Here is a 26,020-nt window from a genome sequence, read left to right on the forward strand (position 1 = left end):
CCTAATCAATTTTTTGAATCTTGAAATTACTTCTGGTCTGTTGTTAAATGATATTTCAGATCATCTCCCAGTTTTTCAAATAATTCATCTTAATGATAAAACGATTAGTAACAACTTGGTACAAGAGGAAATAAGATATCGCAAATATTCCAAAAGGAATGTGGAACTTTTCATATCTTCCATAAAGGATGTGTCATGGGATGTTGTTTTACGGCTGCAAGAAGTGGAGAAAGCTTACCAGTCATTTTTATTGCTTTTTAATCCTGTCTTTGAGAAATGCTTCCCAATGATTACTACTAAAAAAGAGAAAAGAAATCCTAAAGCAAATCCTTGGTTTACATCAGATTTAAGAAAACATTCTCTGCTAAAAAGGAAACTATATAAAAAATCTATTCTAAGTCCTACACCATTTAATGTGCAAACTTACAAGGAATGTAAAAATACATTTACTCAATCTCTAAGGTATGCAAAAAATAAATATTTTTCAGACAAATTTAACCAAGCATCTAGTGACATCAAGTCCACCTGGAGTGTCATTAATCAATTGCTACAACGTAAAACACGTCAATTAACAGTCCCAGTTGAGGTGCTAGGAAATGAAGGTGCTCCTCTCAATGAGAGAGAAATTGCAAATGGCTTAAATGACTTCTTTGTAAATATTGGCCTTTCGCTGGCAGCGAACATAAATGATTCTCATGCAAAACCATCTAGTTTGATTAAGGGTCAGTTTTCTCCACTCTGCAGTTTTGAGCCCCCGACCATTGCTGAAGTGAGGGGTATTGTCTTAAATTTAAAAAACTCTGCTGAAGGTCATGATGGGTTTAAAAGTAGTTTCATTAAAGAAATTATTGATTTTATTATTCAACCTTTAACTCATATATTTGGTTTATCTTTACAATCTGGTGTGGTTCCACGTGATTTTAAAACAGCAAAAGTTTTGCCATTACACAAATCGGGAGATTCTAATCACTAATCACTAATCACCAATTATCGTCCTATATCAATACTTCCCTGTTTTTCTAAAATTCTCGAAAAACTTATTTATTCCAGAATTTCGGATCACCTTCTTCAGAACAACATCCTCTATTGCCACCAATATGGTTTCCGCAAGAAATACTCAACGGAACACGCCCTGCTACAGCTTGTCAACAATATCTCTTCTGCTCTAGAAGATGAGAAATATGTTCTTGGTGTTTTCTTAGATTTAACAAAAGCTTTCGATACAGTAAATCATGAGATTCTTGTCTCCAAACTTAAAAGATATGGCCTACAGGATGTTGCTCTCAAGTGGTTTTCAAACTATCTACAAGACAGAGAACAATATGTTTGTATCAATGGTTGCTATTCCATAAAGTTAAAAATATCAGTTGGGGTTCCACAGGGCTCGATACTTGGTCCTTTATTGTTTTTGATTTATATTAATGATTTAACCATGAACTGTAATACATTTCTTCCGATTTTATTTGCTGATGATACTAATCTCGTTGCCTCACACAGGGATTTAAATACCCTTGTCAATTATGTTAACAATGATTTATTGGATGTCTTCAAATGGTTTCAACTGAACAAGCTTACTCTTAATATAAAAAAATGCAACTTCATGATTTTTAGTAACAAAAACAAAACATTCCCCAAAGAAAAACCTAGAATTATAATCAATGGCTCTGAAATTTGCCAGGTTACTCATACCAAATTCTTGGGTGTCATTATCGATGATTGTTTAAATTGGAAACAACATATTGATACGGTATGCATGAAATCCATGAAGATGCTTGGTATTTTGAGAAAAGTTTGTCCTTTTGTTCTTCCTTCCTCTCATTTAACTCTTTATTATAGTTTAATCTTCCCTCATCTTAATTACTGCAACATTGTTTGGGCTTCGACACATTCAACATATATTAATAAATTATTGATTATTCAAAAAAGGTTTCTCAGAATTATATCACATGCAAACAGATATGAGCCATCTGCTCCCCTTTTCATTAAATATTCATTATTATCAGTCAATAAAATTAACTTTTTCAAAACATGTTTATTTATGTTCAAATTTAAAAATTATATTCAAGATCTTCCTCCTTCTTTTCATAATTTCTTTTATGTTAATTCCGATATTCATTCTTATGCCACAAGGCACAAAGATGATTTTAATTTACTGTTTTGTAGAACTGGTAAACATCAATCTTTCATCACTTACAGAGGCCCCCACTTGTGGAATTCACTCAATAAATCTCTTAAATCATCACCATCCTTGCCAATATTCAAAAAACATTTAAAGAACTTTCTTATTGTTTCATCTTTGTAATGTTCATTATTTGATCTGAGTTACATTTTCTTGTGTTTTTTTTTCTCTCCCTTGTGTAGCTTTGTTTTGTGTTTTATTCATATATGGAAAGGATTCTATATAAGCCACCAGGCTTCTTCCTTTCCTTGCATGTTATTTAATTGTTTTTCATTTTTTTGTTCATATATGTCTTATATTGCTAAATAAATAAACTAAAAAACTAAAACTAACAGCAGTTCCATCATCTTTGAAACAGATTTGGATGATGGATTTTATTTAGATGGATTTAAGGGCTGTACAAAGAATAGGAAAACTCAGTTTCTATCGGAAGATTTTATAAGTAAGATTTCATTGCCCAAGTGTGTGCAAACCTCCACACCGGGGCTGTTTTTCATCATTCTAGCAAGCCATCCTAGTTATTTTCCTCTTTGGATTCAACCTCGACTCCCAGGGGCAGCACCAGCTGCACCAGCACAAGAAACTTCACCTGGACACCATTTGATGAAAATCCAACAATTGGAAAAACTAGTGATGCACCGAAATGAAAATTTGTGGCCGAAACCGAAACCGAAAATAATAATAAACACTTGGCCGAATACCGAACATGGTTCTTCAGCAGTTTTTCATTTATTTTGCCAATTTTTTCACCATTGCATAAATCAAATAAATTTGATTGAGGCATGCTTTTCAAAGAAAAAAATATTTTACAAAATTACAAGGTAGAACATATTTATTGAACATAAAAAAATGATTTTTTTTTAATTTCCCAGCATTATGTTGTTTTGGTTCCACCTCCTGGTGAATGTTAGGTAAAATTCTTATGGGGTTAGTTTTTGGTTGGCCAACGATTTATGTAGTGCGCAACGTTACGGGACGGAGCGGCCAGTCTATTTCCTTATTTTACAACGCCGTTAATAATTGTTCGGTTTTTTCCCCACTTATTCCACCGAACACCGAAAGTGTTTTTTTGCCATTTTCGGCCGAACAATTTCGGTTACCGAACAATCGGTGCATTACTAGGAAAAACGAAGCCTGTGATGTTGGCAGAGTGACAACCAAACTATCTATGTATAGTTGATGTCCAACATGGTGTGCACTGTAGCAGGAATACGGGTGACTGTAGTCGGTTTTGCAGTAAAGACGTGTTGATCCAAAGTGTCTTTGGTGATTCTGCTGCCATCTTGGCTTTTTTGAATCGTGACCATTGACCATAAAAAAAACAGTAGCTTTTAGTCACGTGACCCACCGGTTGCTGAAGAGCGGCTTTGATGCCCATTTTTCTTCGTACGGTGTGCAGTCATTAAGCTGATGGGAACACGGCCACCATATGTCTATCAAAGTTAGCTTTGGCTACCAGCTCCTTCAGCAGACTCAATCTGAAATAACTACAGAGTTGCTAGCAGACGTTTACAGCCCAATATCTCGTTTTACATGGTGATTCTACTGCGATATAAAGAACATTACTGCTGCATTTAGCCAACTCTCGATTGGTACAAATGGCTGATTGCTTCACTAAGCCCTGTAGCATGACAAATATGGATGGGGGAGTTATAACAGCTAACCATTGGCTGAGCTAACTCAATCAATCATATTAGAAATAATTTAATTGTGTTAGATAAATTCTGCTTCTGCATTTCGCTCAGAGTTGTCATCGACAGGAAATCAAATGATTGAGACGGCAACCCTAAATATATTTATTTCGGCTCTAAAGTTGAACATTCTAACATGGGACTCAGTGGAGATTGACTGGCTTTTGCAGCCTCCCTCCAGTGGCCAGTCGAGGAACTGCACTGAATCTCAGTTCTGCATGAGGTTCAACCCGAAAGTTAGATGGTACGTGTTTGATCACGGCTCTTGGACGCTTGTTGTGATGAGTTTGGTCTGTTTATGGTGGACATGGCTGTGAATGAGAGCGATACCAGACCGATTTCATAAGAGATAATTTTGCGCAGTAAAGGAATATGACCAGCCAGGCTGCTTTTTAAATAGTTTGGTACTAAATCCAACAATGGAAAAGCACAATGCTGCAATGTACCATCAGACGTTGATGTCATTCTAACTTTATTATGCCGTGTAACGCTGACCTTGCTCTTGTTTCTCACAATACAACACATCTGAAAGCAAGATTCTGAGGAGGAGAAATTTTAATGATGCTGACAATACACACCAATATGATGCACTTAAATAATACAAGTGCTGCCTCTTCTAGTGATTGCTTAATCAAAGGCATTTATTTTTTGTGTTTCTGCTATTTTAATCATGTTTTTGTATCAGTTTGTATTTCACTTCCTCCAGTCTGGCCGTGTTTAAACCTTACAGGAAAGGCTGGAGTGCAGCTCCATCTTGGAATCGTGGTACCATTTCCTGCCCTTTTGTGATGCATCTCACCTTTAGCGTATTGATTTTTCTTGCTGAATGAGGCTAAGATGCTGACAGACAAGATAGGTCACTGTCTTGTACTCTGTAAGATAGAGGAAGAAAAACTAATCGCAACTGGCAGGGCAACTGACAGATTTAACGTTGTACTTCTGTTGTCTGAGGTGTTTCCTGTTGTTCATATTAATCAGGGGGAAAAAATCATGCATCAAATCAGTATAGGAATTTTACAATATATTCAAAATCCGACAGTAATTGTGATCTGTTAATTAGAAAAACGTAGAACCAAGGTGTCTTATGTTATCCAGATCATCAACATAAAAATAAAAATTATTCTAAAGTTGGGTGAAGGTTTTTATTCTGAATTTTGTCAATAAAAAAAGAGGCAAACCTATTCTCGACCAACAGCACTAACCACCAAGCCAAAAAAAACAAACACCATACACATACAGCTGTCATGGTGAATCCCAGCTATAGAGAAAAATGCAAATATGGTTATTTCTACCACAGGCAGTAGAATGTTGGACATTGTTTATCATTTTAACTTAAGTGGTCAGTGGAGATTGACTCACCTTTGGAGACGCCCCCTAGTGGTCGGTTGTGGAATTGTAACTAAAAGTGCTGTGAGATGTCAACAAAAAGGAAGTGCTCTATTTAAAGGAGCATGAGGCAGGATTTATGAAAAAAATGTGTATACGTTTTAAGTTTTCTAGTAATAATGTCAGATGAAGCGTTCCAATATGGAGCCAAATGAATCCAAAAGTTTTGCTAATTTGAAAATAGAATTTGAACCTGAAAATTATTTTTTACAGTTTCAATTTTTTTTTTCGGTATCAGATCTTTTTTTCAGTTTCAGAACTTTTTATTTCAGTTTCAAATCTTTTTCAGTTTCACATCTTTTTTTTTTCAGTTTCACATCTTTTTTTTCAGTTTCAAATTTTTTTTTCAGTTTCAGACTTTTGGCCCGGATCTGGCATGGGGGGCATGGCATCAACTGAGAGGGGCGTGGCTGGCAGTGGAAAAAACTGATATTAGTGAAACATTTCTGTTTAAAAAGCTGTTTTAGACCGTACTTGGTAGTATGTGGAAGTGGGAAATGTCAAACTTTAAAGTGTGGCTGTTGAACTGTACAGTCTGGCATAGTTTATTGCTTTTATACTGCGATTGGTGTCAAGTACGGTCTAAAACAACTTTTTAAACAGAAATGTGTCCGTTTTTTCCACTGCCTATCACGTGAATATAGTGTATATACAGTGTTGAATCATCCTTCTACTGATAACTTCTGCAACCTACGATTCCTGAAGGCAACATGACTGAGGAACGTCCCCGGCCTTCTCTGTTCTGCTGTCACTCATGATGCCACGCCCCTCTCAGTTGATGCCACGCCCCCCACGCCAGATCCGGGCCAAAAGTCTGAAACTGAAAAAAAAATGTGAAACTGAAAAAAAAGATTTGAAACTGAAAAAAAGATCTGATACTGAAAAAAAAAAAAATTGAAACTGTAAAAAATAATTTTCAGGTTCAAATTTTATTTTCAAATTAGCAAAACTTTTGCCCTTGATTTGGCTCCATATTCCAAACCAAAAAGAATGATTCCTCTAGTGTATCTCTCCATTGCCTTGAACAGGCTGTGTGCTGCAAAATGTGCTGCAATTCTGGGCCCGAATTTCCCGCGCTGTCCTGCAGATGTGACGTCACATGACGCTGCATGCACGTTCTCCCCGTTCTCCCGTGCCGGCTTCACTGTTGGCTGCAGTACCCCCAACGGCCGTCGTGGTGAAGGGTGGCGCTTGAGAGTCTCATTTCTTAAAAGGAGCCTCATGCTCCTTTAAAAGGGAAAACGTATTTAAACCATGGTACTGGAATTAAATGCTGTATAAAAGCTTTGACATAAGGGACAAATGGCCAATTGGTTTTCAAGCCATGTCAGTGCAACTCCATCAGAGACCTACTCGACCCTAACGAACCACTGATTCATTCAAATCACAACAATCTCAACAGGTAATCCTTCATTTAGACCTTTATAAAAAAGCCTTACTTTGAAGATATAGAATCTAAACAGGCCTGAGTGGTCCATACCTGGTACTAAGACATATGAACTGTTCACTTCTCCGACTCTGAGCTGGCTGGCATGTTCACCACTTTAAATACTAATAGATACAGAGATAGCAAGTAATATGTCTGATCCCTTCAAAGACCAGTTTAAAGTTGCAAGATTTAAAGAGCTGCATGTTTGCATGAAGAACACGTAGATATGCTTAATTTAGGATTCTATTACAAATCCCGCTGGAAAAAATGTCAAGTAGGATTGATGAAGTTGGTGGAACTGAATTATAACTGTTTTATGAGGGGGGTGCCACAAACATTTTAATATTTTGTATGGCATAAAAAGTCTTTAAGAATATGGATGAGACATACACTGATATTGCTTATTCATTAAGGACAAATAGTGATGAATTTTCATGCCACTTAAAGCGATAGGAAGTAAGATCTGATCCACATACTGAGTGGCCAATGATCCGTGCACAATGAAAAAGGAAGCAGAAGGGATGAGGGCGAGGCAGCAAAACCAGTACAGTGTTGATTAAATGACTTCCCCATTTTATTTCTTTATTTATTTCTTAGCAATGCAGAGCTGAATCTTAGTTAACTTGGACAAATATGTTTGCGTCACTGCAGAGCAGTGGAGATCAAACTGGAAGTGATGGGATATTCATTGTCTAATTTTTGCTGAGTTTAAAGGTGCAATAAAAGTTTTAGAACCTTGCAGAATGAAGTAATCACAAAGCATCTGCAAGGTGGGGTGGTAATCAATAACTATTATTCAGCTCGAAGTTCATATAGTAGCAGGCTTTAAATCTCCCCTTCTATACGTTCCCATCCAAGTGTGGTGAGTCGATACTCGCGTGAAGGACTGGTCTATAAACTAATTTAATTCCACACATCCAGTCATGAGTCAGTAGTGGGAATCTCACTGAGCTCACCCCAACACCAGACTGTTAAAAACTCAAAAGCTGCATCTTGAATTCTATAGGCCTCATCAGCGTGCTAAATGAAATTTCTCATTAAGAAAAGTAGTTCATTCAGAGTTCAGAGTACAATTAAAAGAAGACAAGTATGGTTTATTTCTTTCTGAAATAAACTGCTTAGCGTTGCAAAATTGCATCTTAACAAACTGCAGTAATTCTGAGACTGACATCAAAGTTGAGATGTTTAGCTATAATGCAGAGCAGGGAAAATCAAACGCAACATTTAACCACAAAAACACCATAACAACTGTCAAACACGGTGGCGGAGGGGTGATGATTTGGGTGGACACCTTGTAGTTAATCAAATTGAACATGAACTCCTGTTACGTCCATTTTCAGTGCTCATCAGTATCAATTACAGAATTGATGCCAAAAGAGGACAAAACAAGTCAATATCATGATACCCCTAAATTCACGCTCTCTCTCTTTTCTTAGAAAATCAAATAATAAAATAACAGGAAAATACAATATCTGTTTAATCTAGTTTATGCTATAATGACCGTTTAATTGCTTTTGATTGAACAGTATGGTACATCTAGGGTAGCCATTTCCATAACAGCAAAAAGGGTGACATTATGCGGCATATCGATAAATTACTATGGTATTCATAGGACTCATATATTTTCATTTACAATACAATTTTGTGTGGTTTAAAAATTATGTTTGTGTAGTTGAATTGGAAAAAATATGAATGTAAAGTCAGAAGTGTGTCTTACAGTATTTGTATTTATTCAACACATTGTGGTGTTGAAAAACTAACGGAGATGACAGTAATTTTAAAGTGCAGAGTGCCACAAAGCATAACATGTGTGGACTTAAATGTAAAAAACAAGTAACATACATAACTTAAAAAAATGCTCTTTCAGAAAGCACAAATACTGTATTTTGCGGACCATTAGGCGCAACATCAATGAACGGGTCTATTTTCATACAGTAGACGCAGCGGGTAATGAGGTGCATGATGAAGCATATGTAAAGCTTGATTGCTATTAAACATAAACTCAAGCTCTATCCTCCATTCTGAATTGAACGAGGTCTTACGTTTCGGCATGATGCTAACTTTCAAGTATGACAGTACATATGACATTTCAAGCCTCGTGCCTCAAAAAGGAGGACAAATACACGTCCAGCTTGATGCTGCGCCAGACGCTGAACAGGACATTCGAAAGCCGGACATCTGGCTACCCTGGGTACACCACATGTTCAAAGCAGATATACACTTCCTTTTCTCCATTTATGTTCATAGAGATTAAATGTGTGGGTTGGTACAACACTGTCACCCCTATGGAGCTAGAACAGTCTCATAATTCGCAAATGCACACACCGTTTCACAAATGCACAGGACAAGTTTCACAAATGCATAGAACAATTCACACGTGCGTAGGACAAGATACACAAATGTTTTTTTGATGCACACACAAATATAACCTGATTTACAATCGTTTTTTTTGTCTGTGAGCTGCGCTGGATTTGCGTGTGACTTTTGAGACTCCCTGACGTGACTGGATCCACAAATACGTTTTTTTTTTTAACACGGAAGAATCTGCAACCAATCAGGACTTGGAGCTCTCCAGTCTCCCGACGGCTCTTGTTGAACGGCCTGACAAACCATCTCTGATCGCGCTGTTCTCTTTACCGAGATCACAAGAAAAGCAGAGCAGTGATCTCCTCTCCATCCCGTGTTGCTGTCTTGTTTATTTATCTTTACTCCACCAACTCGAAATATTGAATCACTTTTCTAAGCGAACGGCGCTAACGCAGCTCAAACAGCAGGTGTATCCGCCCCTTTAATCTGATTGGTTTACGAGTAAGTCATGTTTTATCCACTGCTCTGCGCCCCCCATGTGGGGTGCGCTCTTACGATTGGCTGAAACAAAGGGAGATATCTGATTGGTTGCAGATCCTTCCGTGTTAAAAAAAACATATTTGTGGATCGAGTCACGTCAGGGGAGACTCAAAAGTCACACGCAAATCCAGCGCAGCTCAAACCGTTTGTGAAACGGTCTATGCATTTGCGAATCGGTGTGTGTGCATTTGTGAATTTTGTCCTGTGCATTTGTGAAACGGTGTGTGCATTTGCGAATTATGAGACTGTTCTAGCTCCATACACCTCAAAGGAGGACGGTCCTGATTTTTTACTTTCTGGCTTTCTGAGTGGAGTTTGTATGTTCTGCCCAGGCCTGCATAGGTTCTTTCCTAATAATTTCTCCATCAGGTTATCTGGGGAACTCGGGACTGGGTGTTGCACAGGTGTTTGCTTTAAATGTCTCTGCAGCCCTGCAGACGGTTGTCTTGGCTATACAAACTAAGTTCCACTGTTTGTCGCTACATCTTAAGACCTGAAGATCTGATCATGATTGTCTTTGTTTTTTCAGGTTGGTTGGTGGGAAAACGGACACCTGCGCCTACGATACCATCCCTGGTCTCGTTACGGCTCCTTCCTGAAGCCCCTGGATGACTCCCAGCACCTACGGGTGGTCACCTTGGAGGAGAGGCCGTTCGTCATCGTAGAGCCCGCTGACCCGGGGACCAGCTCTTGCATCCGGGACTCTGTACCGTGCCGCATGCCCGTTAACTCCAGGTAGGATGTCGCAATCGTAAATAGAGGATTTCCTCAGTGTCACATTGTTCTTCTCTGTATCCAACGTCCAGATCTCAGTGACTTGTGTGAAAATCAATTAATTATAAATGAATCATATATTATATTGTAAATTTAAATTATAATTGTAAATTATAAGTAGTAGATCAAATGTCTTATATAAGGTGTTGTAATTAGGGCCCGAGCACTTACAGTACGAAGGCCCTATTGTATCTGTAGGAATTTTTATTTCTTTTTTTCAAGTTTTTCTTCTCACTAAAAGTGCCCCAAAAGTCACCAAATTTTGCACGCAAGCCAGGCCTGGTGATAAATTTGATATTTAATGGTTTGCATTAATGGGCGTGGCCTAATGGCTCAACAGCGCCCCCTAGAAAACTTTGTGCCTCAAGCCCCACAATACAGTTTGACGTACATGCACGAAAATCGGTACACACCTGTATCATGTCGCAACTTAAAGAAAAGTCTTTTGGCGCCATGGCCGAAACCGGACAGGAAGTCGGCCATTTTAAATTAATCGTGTAATTTTGGCGCAATTTATGCCATTTCTTCGGCCACTTCGCCCGAACCCTAACGTGCACCCAGGTGTGTTATACATCAAAATGTGCGTCTCCATTCTGTGACGATGCGCATTACTTTTCTCAGTCAAAAGCGTTACCATGGCGACGATAGACGCCAAAAAGCACGCCCCCCCCCTTCATCTGATTGGTCCATATTTGATAGTTCCTACTTTCTGCCATAACCTTCAAATGGTTTGGTATAAAGAGTCGTGGGTGGTGTCATCTGACTCGGTTTTGAGTCCTTGAACATAATTGGTGCAAATTAGCCCCGCCCCTTCTTCTTATTGGTCGATATTTGATAGTTCCTACTTTCTGCCATAACTTTTGATTGGTTTGATATAGAGAGTCGTGGGTGGTGTCTGACTTGGTTTTGAGTACTTGACTTTTATTGGTGAAAATTGCACGCGCAAGGACCTGTTCATCGCTGCTTGCAGCTTTAATTTATTTTACTTTGTCTTTTAAGTGAATTGGATCAAAGGTATACAGAAATGTTTTCCAAACATACAGTATAAAAGACAATGGTGATTTTTAAAATGGAAACATTATTCTTAAAAATAAACACATAAATATAACTCCTGCTGACACACAAATAACTGAATGTTACACAAATATATTTCTTAGATTATTTGAGCAGCAAAACTCCTTGTCATTTGATGTTAACGGAAAATTTGACTTCTTTTACCTTCTTCTTGGTGTATTTTCTCTTTTCTTATCTCAGCAACACCTCAGAGTTCCTAGGTTATAAGGTGTGACTCACTGGGATGTTATAATCATGGGGTTACAATATTCCAAGAAACAAACACACAACTGATAAAAGCAAAAATTAAAAAGAAATATGCTAAAATGGGTTATTTCAAGTCTATGCAAGAACAAGATGATCTGTGGTTTGTTGGTACTATAAACGATAAGTAAACCCCACATAACTTAGTGTGTTTCCTAATTATTTTATGAAAAATTAACCTCATTAGAGTGGAAGAAAAGTTTTAAAAAGTGGTCAGAGGCCATCGCTGAACAGAAAGATCTCATGTTCTGATCCCTCATTAACAGGGAGAATGGGTAACCAAACAGCTGTGAACAAGACACTACATTTTGACCATCTTCAAGTGTTTAAACTCTTAAGGAGCTGTGGTGGAGATAATTTCCCTCTATAGTCAGTAGATAAAACATAACAAAACAACATAATTTTCCCAGAGATTAAAACAATTTACCTCCCAGCACTTATGTGTACTGTACATTGCATTTGGCAGCATATCAAAGCATCCATTTTAAAACCAACAAGGAAGTGAGGTAATTGATTCAAAATTATTTGAAAAAAATCTTCAGCTGAACAAGAAAACCCAAATGCATCTTAATATGTGGATAATATACAGAAACTGTATCAAAACTACGCATCGATATGTTGATAGGAAAGCCATCCATCCATTCATGGACTTCCACTCAGCCAGGTTTGGGTTAAGGACGTGGCATCCTTAGCAGGGAATCATAAACGTTCATCTCCCCAGCCTCCTCCTCTAGCTCTTCTGAGAGGGTGTTTCCACGATCCCTGCAGCACCGGCCGACCTCAGGTCCTTCTCCTGGTAACATTTACCTGAACCACCTCCAGAATGGCCAGGAGGCATCTTAAGATGCCCCAACCAACCCTCCTGGATGGAGAACAGAAGCAGAGACTAAATCTAGAAATCACCTCACCAGATCTCGTCCACCCTTTGGTGAAATCCTGTACATAAAACTGTTTTTGAAGAAAAATGAGGGAATAACTACATTAAATCATTGCAATGTAGCTAAGCAGCAGAGGTGGGTAGAGTAGCCAAAAATTGTATTCAAGTAAAAGTACTGTTACTTCAGAATAATATGACTCAAGTAGAAGTAAAAAGTAGTCATCCAAATAATTACTTGAGTAAAAGTAAAAGAGTACTTGGTGAAAAAACTACTCAAGTACTGAGTAACTTTTGAGTAACGTCTGATTTATTTTTTTAACACAACCATTCAAACAGACAAAAGTACAAAATAATCATATTCAGGCAAATTAAATCAATAAAATAAATTTAAATTAATAAAAAATAAAAAAATAGCTTAAATTAAAATAATCTTAAAGTAAATTCAAGTACTTTAATAAATAATAAAATAAATAAAATAACAGAATAAAAAAATAAATTAAGCCCAAGTAGCACAAAATTTCAAGCCTTTGTACTTTTCTTTTTTAACCAGGCAGAACTAGAACAAACATGAACTCATAGAAACTCTGTGTGTGTTTGAGTCTGTGTAAATGTGACAAAACATGCAAAAACAAACATTTTTCCCAAAGAATCACCCAGTGATGTCATGAGATTGACGCGTACGTGGATAAAAGAAAAGTAACAGCTCAACGTAGCCTAATGTAGCGGAGTAAGAGGAACAGTTTCTTCTTCACAAATCTACTCAAGTAAAAGTAAAAAGTATAGTGATTCAAAACTACTCCTAAAAGTACAACATTTCCCAAAACTTACTCAAGTTAATGTAACGGAGTAAATATAACTCGTTACTACCCACCTCTGCTAAGCAGTTGATGATGTCTACTAATGCAATATAAAGTAGAGTTACAAAGAATTATAATCATTTACCTCCTCTCTGTGTGTGTGTGTGTGTGTGTAATCTGGGATGCTGGTGTATCAAAAAGACATAGTTATATTCATTCTTGGTGCCTAACCATGACTTATGTCATACTTGCACTGGACTAAAATTACCCCTGGACCTGCAGTAATTCAGAAATTACACCCCGACATCTGTTTTGGTCCCTTCTTTACGGTGCATAAATCAAGTCTAGTAGTAAGTAGCATGATGACTACGGATGAGGAAGTAATAACAGCTACCCGTTGGCTGAGCCGACTGATTTTCAATCACATTAGACAAAAAAAATATATTGCTTTGTATAAACTCTCTTCATGTGGTACAAAAAACTTCACCCCCCTCAGAGTTGCCATGGGTGTGAAATGAAACAATTGAAGGGGGATTGAGCGTTTTTGCAGCCAGTCGTGGCAGCAGCAGGATCAGCATATGTACTGTATCCACCGAAAGCTGCTTTAAACACAATGACACAGTTTCAACCCATTACCTGCCAAGACCTGGAGGACATCTTATGTCAGCTTGAACTACTCCTCTTCCTGTTTAGACATCCTGCCTCTAGGCTTTTTCAAAAAGGTCTCAAAGATTTTGGAGTCAGACCTTTTACTGATGGTGAACTTTTCCTTAAAGCCAGAAATCTGGGTGTAGTGATGGACTCACACCTAAATCTGGTAAAACACATTAAGGCAGTAACAAAGTCAACCTACTGTCACCTAAAGAATATATCAAAGTTAAAAGATGTGATGTCTCAGCAGGACCTGGAAAAACTAGTCCATGCATTCATCTTTAGTAGCTTGATTATTGTAACAGCATCATTACAGATTTACCCAAAGAGTCAGTTAGAAAACTGCAGCTCATTCAGAACTCTGCTGCTCCAGTCCTCACTAAGACCAGAAAATCTATAGATAAAAGTTCTGCTCTGAACGGTGCAGGACCAACATACATCAGGGACCTCCTGACCCAGTATGAACCTTCCAGACCCCTCTGGTTATCTGGATCAGGTTTTTTATCAGTTCCCAGAGTCAGAACCAGACATAGAGAAGCTGCATTCAGCTTCTATGCTCCACATGTCTGGAACAAACTCTCAGAAATCCTCAGATCAGCTGAAACTCTGTGTATTTAAGTCCAGGTTGAAGACCCACCTTTTCTGCGCTGCATTTGAATAAAGCTCCAAATCTGCTGTACCAAAACTTAATCATATTTAACTACTGATTTTTTCTATTGTTCATATTTATTTCTTTTTTGTTTATATTTGAAATCATGCTTTTTTATTTATGTTTTAATGTCTTTTTAAAGCACCTTGTTGTTGAATTGTGCTATAGAGATAAACTTGCCTTGCTTTAGTTCTGCATAAACGTCAATGCGGAAGTGAGACGGTTGGTGTTTGGTTTAACTGGGATTTACAGGCATTGATCCCGGAAGTGACGTCAAGGCATTGCATTTTATTAAACTTTTATGATATCAGTGACGACATGTCACATTTTGACATTTAACAAAGTTGGAAAACAACATATCAGTCTCAGTTTTAAGTGTCCATGGTAACAGTAAACTTAACGGGCTTGAAGAAAGATAGAAAGTTTCTTACAGAAATGTGCAGCCACTCATGTCATCATCTCATTATTGTTCTTCTGCTGATCTGGACTTCTTGTTTCGTAAGTTTCTGTGCAGCTTAAAGTTGATTCATTTTTTAATGTTCATCAGATAAAAATATCAAATCATTTCATTATATTAAGTGGATATAGGCTGACGTAAAATAATATCTAAAAATTGCCAAAATTATGCCGGGTGGAGGCAGAAATGGCAACAAGAGGAATTAAATTTAAAAAAAAAGATTCCAACCCACAGATCATTGAATTACTGACATGTGCAATGGGATGGGATTATAACTGTCTCAGGACCTTGTTGTTTAATGAAATATGGTAGGTAATTTGACTTTACAAATCACAGACATGGTGCATCGGACGAGATTAAAATCATGGTTATTACAAATTACTGCAGGTACCCAGAATATTCGAATCCTGCTCGAATGGGTCATTAACGAATCAGAAGATAATGAGCTCATCATTCATCAGTTTCATTGGCTGAGAAAATATTTGCCTTTTTGTTTGTCTTACTTGTCTTATTCCTTATCTATGTTGTAATTTGTCCTATTTTTGCAAATATATTATATGTGGGATGTTTTATCTTTCTTTCATTCTATCATTATCAAAGTCATGATTTAATTTCACGCTTTAAATATTTAAGCAGCAAAATATGGGATTTTATTTGAATAAAGTCTAATTGTAAAAGTTTTCAATTTAAAATGATTACGTTTTGAAGTTCTGAATCCTTTGGCCGATTTTGAAAGCACGGTAGATTTAGAAATTGAGAGTTCTGAATTTCAACGCCATTACAGTTCACTGTGTGGTGAATAAAAGAATAACTACGTGGCAGGTGTGCAGTCTGCGTTGCTGGGTAACGCAGAGGTTTCCATGGATAAGTGTCTGAAGTGCCATCAAAACCACGCGTTCCCTGGATAGTTGACGGAGGAAACCGCAGCCACTTGACTGACAGTCATTCAAATGTACGTGGATATGTGTAACCTATGTGCCTTCTGAGAGGCATTTTAATTCAAAATTTAAATTTGAAAAACTTTACCATGGCTCTTTTAGACATTTGTGGGCAGAAAATTACATTTGACTTTGCTGTAATTGTGCTGTAACCTTTTTTCTTGAGCAGTCTGGGCTCTTGAGCAAACCCTCTCCAAACACAACAGCCCGAGCTGTCAGTATTGATCCGCTCACAGTCCTTCAGCAATAACTCTTGCCATCATTGCTTTCCTCTTGTTCTGTTAAGCCTTCCGTCAAAGTGTTCATTCAATTCACCACTCTCTAAGACACTCACTTGTGTTTTTTTTTCCAGTTAATGTCCCTGGTAAAATATCTTAAAATATTATGTAAAAAACAACCAAAATCATTATTTCACGTGTCTTTTTCTTTCCAGTGTGGTGGTGGATGGAGCTGCTCCCATGAAGCACTGCTGCAAAGGATTCTGCATTGATGTCCTGAAGCGTCTGGCCAAGATTGTGGGCTTCACCTACGACCTTTACCTGGTGACAAACGGCAGACACGGGAAGAACATCGATGGAGAATGGAATGGCATGGTCGGAGAGGTGAGACTCTTGCTAAGTTAGAAAATACGGCAGGTGTGAACGCAAAGATTCCAACTGGAGATTTCTGGTCAATTGTAATCACTTGCGATCGGGTTAATGCCCTGGGGCCTCATTTATAAAAGAGTGCGTAGGATTCATACTAAAAGTGTATGTGCGCTCAAAAGCCGGAAAAAACTTGATTTATAAAACCGTGTGCACGCACATCTGCACGCAATGTTCTCTTTATAAATCACAGTGCAGCTGGAAGGTTGGGCACGTGAATTCGCCTCATATCCCGCCCTCTACACGCCCACTTCATACAATAAATGGGCAATGCAAACTACTTGATGATTGTATTTGCATATAAATGAGCCTGCTGAGCATGCGCAGCGCTTGCCTGCAGTCTGTTTCTGCTGTGTGTCAGGATGAATGAGACGTGTCGAGCCACCGCGCCACTAAATTTCACGGAGACCGAGATGGAGATGTTGTGGATGAGGTGGAGGCAGGAAAACAACATTATTTGGTGGTCACAGTAGTGGCATCACTAACAAAAAGAAAGCGAGTGAGGGGCAGCATGTCGTTGCTGCGCTAAACGCCGATGAGTGCCGCGGACAGATCTGTGGCAGAAATAAAAAAGAAGTGGTGTGATCTGAAGGTGGAGGCCAAGAGGAGAGTGGCCCGGTGTTGTACAGGTGTCGTGCCAAAACGTGAGTGCCTGCCAGAATCTGATTTCTGGCCGCGGGAGCGCAGCCCGTTGAGCGATAGCGCTAAAACGTCAAATTTTAAGATTATGAAGCTCAAGAATGAGATCAAGTCAGATTTAGGCAGAAACAACTTTTCATTAACTGTATTTGGCCTTCAATACATTTTTGGCAGGTAAAAAGACCCATTTTCATGGTAGAAATCAGATTCCGCTATTATATTACAAATCTGATATGTGATGACATTAAAAGTATGACATGAATCTGGCTTCATTTCACCACCTCAAGGGTTCGGCGTCGCCAGTTCCCCATATCTTCAAAATGTTTGTGCGCTAGGATCAAAGTTTGCGTAAAGATACGCACATTTTTCCGTTATTTTTTTTTTTTTAAATCGCAACCTTTGCGTAGAAGGTGGCATGCGCATCTTTCAAGCCCTGTTTTGTGTGCACGCAAGCTTTATAAATGAGGCCCCTGCTCATTACCTCCTTAATCTGTAACGGGGACGGACTTTACGCCATGACTCCTACAGGATTGTCCAGGAGGAGGAGAGGTCACTGTTGTACGATGCTTTATTATGCAGCTAATGATGATGTCTCCAAACCAACAGCATCATTAGATAAATAGTAGTAATAAGTTCTCTCAAAAAGCCTGACCGCGTGTACATAATTTCTTTGCCAAATTCTCTCACAAAATAGGTCTAGGTATGAATGTTTAGCTCACTATAAAGTATAGATGTTAAAGAATTTAGTTTGGTAAACCTATGGGAATTGACTTTTCTTTTTTTAAATTAGTACTGTTTTGAAATTTGTTTCTGTTGAACCAGTGGACAAATTTACAAAAGAAATATTTGAATTAGTGAGAAAACTAACTATATAACTATTTTTTTCAATAATGTTTTTCCTCAATTCAAGAAAATAACCAAACAGACGAAACAGTTCTGTGTTGCAGTTCTTAGCGATCGAACACATTTTGAAGTATATACTGATAGCAGAAAGGGAGAACTTCAGTCTAAAGATAAATATACAGAACAGACCAAAGGTTTGGACACACGTCCCCATGTGTTTGAATGAGAAAGTGTGTCCAAACTTTTGATCTGTTCTGTATAACAAAACTGACCCAATTATATTTCCTCTCCTGTTATTTTTCCGTCCTTCAAGAGTGGTGAGAAATCCTGAGTGTTGCTTTTCCCTTGCCTCTATATCTCATCCTAAGCTAGGCTGCCATTATAGCTTTAAGTAACACAACCCACAAATAAAAATAATGGGGACGTGTAAAGTGCAGAACGAGTCTGTAAAATGTGTCATCGAAGGCACGATCTAGAAACCTCTACAGTATGGATCATAAAGACAGCAGTTGTTTACTAGGAGGGAGGGAAACTGTGAACTTTCTTTTATTTTCTGTTAACTCCACTAAAGTATGACTGAAAATAAAAGAGAAAACGTGAAGGGAAAGGGAGAGCGTAAAACACAGTGTTGACTTTAGCGTCTACACGTCATGTATCTCCAACTCCAAACCCCCTCTGGTTACTGGAACAAGAAAGTTGCTTGAACATGAAGTTACACACACACATGGGATGTGACTCATCTGCTTGCACATGCGTGTATCGTCTTACACTTTTCATCTTTGTGAGGATGTGTTTTTAGTTTTGATCATTAGGGAAAAGACTTTTGTGGAATGTGTCATTTTTTTCGGTCCTTTCAGGTCCCAACTTCTTAAGATGCTTTAAAGTGCAGTGTCAACACTCAAAATGTAAAAGTGTCAATATAAAAAGGCTTCATGCTCCCCGAATGTGCTGTCAGCCTGCAGAACATGTGAGAACATGTTTATCTCACTTCTTAGTCAGACGCAGTGAAAATGACTCTGTCCGCAGTGTTTGGTGGTGTAATTTATGTTGTTTGCGTCTGTATCAACTGGTCTTTCAAAAACCTACAGGACTGTCTCAGAAAATTAGAATATTGTGATAAAGTTCTTTATTTTCTGTAATGCAATTTAAAAAAAAAAAAAAAAAAAAAAAAAAAAAAAAAAAAAAAAAAAAAAATGTCATACATCCTGGATTCATTACAAATCAACTGAAATATTGCAAGCCTTTTATTTTTTTAATATTGCTGATTATGGCTTACAGTTTAAGATTAAGATTCTCAGAATATTCTAATTTTTTGAGATAGGATATTTGAGTTTACTTAAGCTTTAAGCCATGATCAGCAATATTAAAATAATAAAAGGCTTGCAATATTTCAGTTGATTTGTAATGAATCCAGAATGTCTGACATTTTTGCGTTACAGAAAATAAAGGACTTTATCACAATATTCTAATTTTCTGAGACAGTCCTGTATTGTCTCTCCATAATTTGTTGCTAAGAAAGCTGCCGTTTGTGCAGAATAACAGTCTGACACTCACAAGTTCATGTTTTCCACTATTGCAGTAATTTGTAAGCAATGTTCTGCTGAAAACTTGACCCGTAGCCTCAACACATAAACAAAAGCTGCAAGAATTTCTTGAGTCAATGAGATCCACCTGTAAATTGTATGGTGTTTCATTGCAGGTAATAAACAAAGCCAACCATTTGCAGAAAAGACAACTTTGTTTACTCTAGACCGGGGGTCGGCAACCCGCGGCTCTGGAGCCGCATGTGGCTCTTTAGAGCCGCCCTAGTGGCTCCCTGGAGCTTTTTCAAAAATGTTTGACCTTTTTTTTTCTTCTTTTCTTCCTTTTTTTTCTCCTTTTTCCTCTTTTTTATCTTTTTCTTCCCTTTTTTCTCCTTTTTTTCTGTCTTTCTTTTTTTTCCTTTTTTTCCTTTTTTCTTTTTTTCCTTTTTTTCTCTTTTTTTCTTCCTTTTTCCTTTCCTTTTTAATCTCGACATTTCGACTTCTTTCTCGAGATTTCGACTTTTTTCTCAACATTTCGGCTTTTTTCTCAACATTTCGGCTTTTTTCTCGACATTTTGACTTTTTTCTCGACATTTCGACTTTTGTCAAGATTGTACTTCAACATTAATCTTGACATTTCGACTTTTTTTCTCGAAATTTCAACTTTTTTCACGACATTTTGACTTTTTTTCGAAGTGCATAATGAAAAAAAAGATCTTCCCCCAGTTAAAACTAATATAGATACATGCAGCATGTGTTGCCTTCATTTTAAGGCTTATACAAGAGTTTTCATTTTTTGCGGCTCCAGACATATTTGTTTTTTGTGTTTTTGGTCCAATATGGCTCTTTCAACATTTTGGGTTGCCGACCCCTGCTCTAGACATATTCAGTTTAACTCCTGGCCATGCCATATTGAAAACTTTGAAAAACTGCTTCTGTATTCCCAATATATTCTGCTTGTGTTTTTATGTTTCCAAGTTTTTAATTTTTTTATATTTTGTTTATATTAAAATCCCTTAAACCATCCTGTATTATAATAATAATAATAAAAATGGAGATCATGAGCAACTGAAGTTGATCAATCGATTTACCCCGATTGTTGCAACTTCTGATAAAAATGTCCAATGTGCAATTGACTATTTTCATATTACTTTACACACCCATGATGCAATGTACCTCTAGGGGAAGCTGATCGGAGCCACCTTTGGTTTGTGTTGTAGTATTGTTGTTTTTACGTGGCAAAGCATACAAACAAGATTCAAAAACAACCATAGACTTGAAAAAACACATTAACTGTCAGAACATAATCTTTAGCTTGCACAAGCCAGCTATAAAACAGGGTTTGCTGATCTAGTTTTGTTCAGGCTTCCCAAAAAAAGACACATTTCAACATTAACTCACGCCACTTCCACCTTAGTCAAACAAGTAATTGGGATTTTGAATGTTTTTCAACATACTGACAATGTAAAGAACTTCTAATTTAATTTACCCCACATTTTCTTTCTATTTGTAAGGCAGCATTTTTTCCTTGTATTAGGTCAGAATAACATGAACAACTATCTGATATATGTTTTACTTGGGAACTAGCTGTAATGTACGATCAACACCCAGCAACCAATGCTCTTATTTTAGCTAACCACAATGTATATGTATATTCACAACCTGGACAAGTCACATATAATTTAGACCGACTTTAAAGCAGTCGGCAAATGCAAAGCAATGAGACAACGGTCTGTTTATGATGGTATGATATGAGCAAAATGGCTTTGAATGTGGGTTTTGGAGAGTCTTTTACTTTCCAGTCCCATATTGTGCACATATTATTATTATTATAATTATTATTATTTTTTTTATTTGTATTAATTTTCTGAAAATCCATCCTAAAACGATCTTCAGCACATGAGAAGCACACTGCAAAAACTCTTACCAGGAATATTTGTCTTATTTCTAGTTAAAATGTCTAATTTTTAGTCAAAAAATCTCATTACACTTAAAACAAGAGTCATTACCAGTAAAATAACTTGTTATTTGACAATTTTCACCTTTTTCAAGTAAATTTTCACTTGAAATAAGTAGAAAAATCTGCCAGTGGAACAAGATTTATCTTCTCATTACAAGCAAAAAAAATCTTGTTCCGATGGCAGATTTTTCTACTTATTTTAAGTGAAAATCTACTTGAAACAGGTGAAAATTGTTGTTTTTTCCAGTGATGAGTCTTGTTTTAAGTGAAATTAGATTTTTTTTGACTAAAAATGAGACATTTTAACTAGAAATAAGACAAATATTCTAAGTTTTTGCAGTGCAGATGCATGCACACTTTTCTTTAGAAGCACCACTCACTCAAAAAGAGTCCTTGCGAAAAATCAATACACAACACGGCAGTTACAACATCATTTTGACTTTACTTAGAGGCAGTTAAAGAGTAGATAATGTAAGGGGAAGTGTAACTGAGATAAGGTTCGCAGATCTATTCCCTTGATGACAGCGCGATTGTAACTAATCTGTAACCTGCATTTCTGAAATGAGCTGCTCTCTTCTCTCACCGGATCTTTTACCAGAAAGTAGTTTCAGGCCATTGCGGTCTACGTTTCCTCCTGTAATATGGATATCAAAAATATAAATGTAGGATAGCTAAAGTGAAAACATGTGTATGTTTAAATGCATCTGCAAATACATGTTTGTATGTGTTTAACATCCGTAAACAGGGAATACGGTTGCCAACGGCACTCCTGTTCTCAGATATTCATGAAGCAAGTGGCTTCTCTTCACCGCTCTCTTTCCTGTCTCTCCCTGCGTTTCCCCAGCTGCCTCCCGTCCAGCTTCGTCTGTAACTGATTAAGTCACTTAATTATAGTGTCGGGCAAACAAATGTCCACAGTGGAAGGTGAACAGGTGTGAAGAAACGCATCCGATGTTGTCAGTACTCGAGTTGTAAAAAAGAATCAGGGGGGATGGTGGATTTTATCATATGGGGACAGATAATGTGTGCTGATTACAAATAATAGCAGTGACCAAAACACCTGCAGAAATACTGCAGGAATGACATAGCCGCAGTTAAATCCAGCCGTCTGTAAGCTTTAAATATCCACTGGGCTTACATCAAATACATCAAAACACAACAATACAAAACACTTTTCTGAACTTATCAATATGACTCTGTCCTTCACAGGATAAGTAACATGGATCACTGCAAAAACTCACAATCTTAACAAGAATTTTTGTCTTATTTCTAGTTAAAATGTCTCATTTTTGTAAAAAAAATCTCATTACACTTAAAACAAGACTCATCACTGGAAAAAACAACAATTTTCACCTGTTTCAAGTAGATTTTCACTTAGAAAAATCTGCCAGTGGAACAAGATGTTTTTCTTGTAATAAGAAGATAAATCTTATAAAGATTATAAAGATTTTCCTACTTATTTCAAGTAAAAATTTACTTGAAACAGGTGAAAATTGTCAAATAAGTTATTTTTCTGGTGATGACTCTAAATGTTGAAATAGCAGTAAAACCACATTCATTGATGAAATGACATAAGGGATGGAAAGGGGGGATGGCAGTTTTACAGGGGGGATGATTTTGACCCTTTTTATTTCAGAGGGGGATGCCATCCCCCCTCATCCCCCCTCAACTCCAGTACTGCATGTTATCCTTGGTTGTTTTCAGCTGCATCTCCTATAAAAGATTCAGACAAAAGTCTGGATTCCATCCGGAGATGTTGCACATGTCCTGAGGGTTTACATTTGGACAGACATTTCTAGAACATTTTTAGAACATCTCAGCATTATTGCACTTTTTTTTCCTTGAGTAAATGCCTCCCCATCAAGTAGTGATTTTCTGAAAAAACCTAACAGCGAAGTATGAAGTGCCTACAAATGAAGCACTTCCTGAATAGAAATGTCACAGGTGCCGCATTCAGGCTGCTTTTATTCAGATATCTGCAATGACCTAGTTGAATTAAATGGTGTAATTATCGTGAATTGATTCATCTTGACAAGCAGAGATGCAGCTAATGACAGAGCATTATGGAGCCAAATCAAGGCCAAAAGTTTTGCTAATTTGAAAATAAAATTTGAACCTGAAAATTCTTTTTTACAGTTTCAATTTTATTTTTTTCAGTATCAAATCTTTTTTTCAGTTTCAAATCTTTTTTTTCAGTTTCACATCTTTTTTTTCAGTTTCACTTCTTTTTTTTTCAGAAAAAAAAATTGAAACTGAAAAAAGAAGTGAAACTGAAAAAAGAAGATGTGAAACTGAAAAAAAGATTTGAAACTGAAATAGAAAGATTTGAACCTGAAAAAAAGATCTGATACTGAAAAAAATAAAATTGAAACTGTAAAAAAGAATTTTCAGGTTCAAATTTTATTTTCAAATTAGCAAAACTTTTGGCCTTGATTTGGCTCCATAGAGCATCAGAAGTGTGAAACAAGTAAGTAAACTCCAAAAGTTTCTCCTTGCACTTCAGAGGAGGTTGATTGAGCACATGTTGCTTCTACAGCTTGTTTTATTCATAATTCTTGTTATCGAGCTGCGTGTGGCTCTACCTCCAATTTAATGGCAACGTTTAAGCGTTACATCACCGAGGATAAGTATCTTGACTTTGTTGATTAATCAGTCTGCAATTAAGTGAATCATTATAACTGCTGGTTTCTATTGGACCCAAAACATCAATCAAAGCTCTTCTCTAATTAAATGTTTTCTGGTGAAATGTGCTCTCTAAATGACTCCAGCACTTGGCCTTAGCTTTTATTATTGCAGAGACTTTTGAACTACCTGCACACTCCAGACATGACGGCGGCCACTAGTGACTGGTGTTAACAGGTTTTTAGTGGAAGTTGGACAAAATATAACATCACATCACCAGCAGGAAGTGCTGAAGCTGCCAATCTCTGTTCAAAGTGGGTTTGTTTGACCTGCCAAAAGTTATATATTGTTGAAGACGGACAAAAACAGTCGGATCTCTGCCATCCTGACATGGTGAATTTCTCCAGGTGCCTTTTCCGCACTTTCTCACAATTATCTTTCAGCCTCGCACTTTTTGTCCTCGTTGCATGAATACCTCCCAATCAAGCACTAATTTCGGGCATCATTAACATTTTATTCACAGAACTAACAGCTCTCTCTTGCAGGGGAGTGATTATATAGTTCATTTCAAAGCCGCTAAGCTTCTTTGACAAAAAAACACTCATTTACCTGGGATTCCAGGTCTGTCGCTTCCTTGACTTTGGTAATTTAGTTTATAAGCTCAAATCAGAACTGAAAAATTTAAAATAAGGGGTTTTTCCGACTCCTGGCAATGTAGTAATATCTACTGTTAAGGTCAAAATTGTTAGCCTTCAATGAGCTTTGTCACATTTCCCCAAAACACCATGGATTGCATTGTTTATAAACTGTTACATTGTAAAACATTCATTTGTTAAAGCCCCCATGTGGTTCACTTTTGAATATGAAATGACTAATTAAGTTATCTTTACATAAAGTACAGTGAAAATTGAGGTGGTCAATTTTATTAACCCGCAAGTGACTTTTTCCCTCAAACTTCACCTGAGCAATCAGTCCACACATGAACCCAGAGGCCTCGGTGAACAGAGCTTGTGCCACCGCACCACTTGATGAAGAGAGACCCCTCTTAAAGTCAGGTTAAGGAGTGATATCACCTCGCCCAAAGCTTAAGAAATCAGTCTGGAACTTAGACAGATGATGGTGGATGCTCTGAGGAGGGGATGCTAATGCTCTTACCCTCCCACTTGTAAGTCTGGAAAAGCTGTGGGAGACAAATTAAGTTGAAACCAAACCTGAATGCGGTCAAAACTTTAGGATTTGCAAACTTTGGAGAGAAAAATAGTGAGAGATGTTAACAAGTATGGGTGTCTATGAAGACAGTTGTTGGCAGACTGAGGTCGTCTAGACCAGGGGTCGGCAACCCAAAATGTTGAAAGAGCCATATTGGACCAAAACACAAAAAACAAATATGTCTGGAGACGCAAAAAATGAAAAGTATTTTATAAGCCTTAGAGTCTTCATTCTAAGTCTTATAAAATACTTTTCATTTGCATTTTCACATGCTGCATGTATCTAGTTATAACTGGGGGAAGATTATTTTTTTCATTATGCACTTCGAGAAAAAAGTCGAAATGTCGAGAAAAAAGTTGAAATGTTTAGAAAAAAGTCAAAATTTCAAGAAAAAGTAAAAATCTTTGAGAAAAAAGTCGAAATGTTGAGAAAAAAGTCGAAATGTCAAGGAAAAAGTCGAAATGTGAAGATTAATGTTGAAGTACAATCTCGAGAAAAAAGTCGAAATGCTGAGAAAAAAGTCGAAATGTCGAGAAAAAAGTTGAAATGTTTAGAAAAAAGTCAAAATTTCAAGAAAAAGTAAAAATC

At 37.2% G+C, this 26,020-nt stretch overlaps 1 protein-coding gene across 1 annotated transcript in view; it reads left to right on the forward strand.

The window, feature by feature from the left end:
- Positions 1-26,020, forward strand: part of LOC133460922 (glutamate receptor ionotropic, NMDA 2D-like) — a 254,791-nt gene that overhangs the window by 115,738 nt on the left and 113,033 nt on the right. Inside the window, exons 9-10 of the mRNA XM_061741634.1 lie at positions 10,062-10,267; positions 16,426-16,594. Of these exons, the coding sequence (XP_061597618.1) occupies positions 10,062-10,267; positions 16,426-16,594 (375 nt within the window). The remainder of the gene's footprint in view (positions 1-10,061; positions 10,268-16,425; positions 16,595-26,020) is intronic.

Source organism: Cololabis saira, chromosome 15 (genome assembly GCF_033807715.1).
Source record: "Cololabis saira isolate AMF1-May2022 chromosome 15, fColSai1.1, whole genome shotgun sequence".
In the NCBI taxonomy this organism is placed as follows: Eukaryota; Metazoa; Chordata; class Actinopteri; order Beloniformes; family Belonidae; genus Cololabis; species Cololabis saira.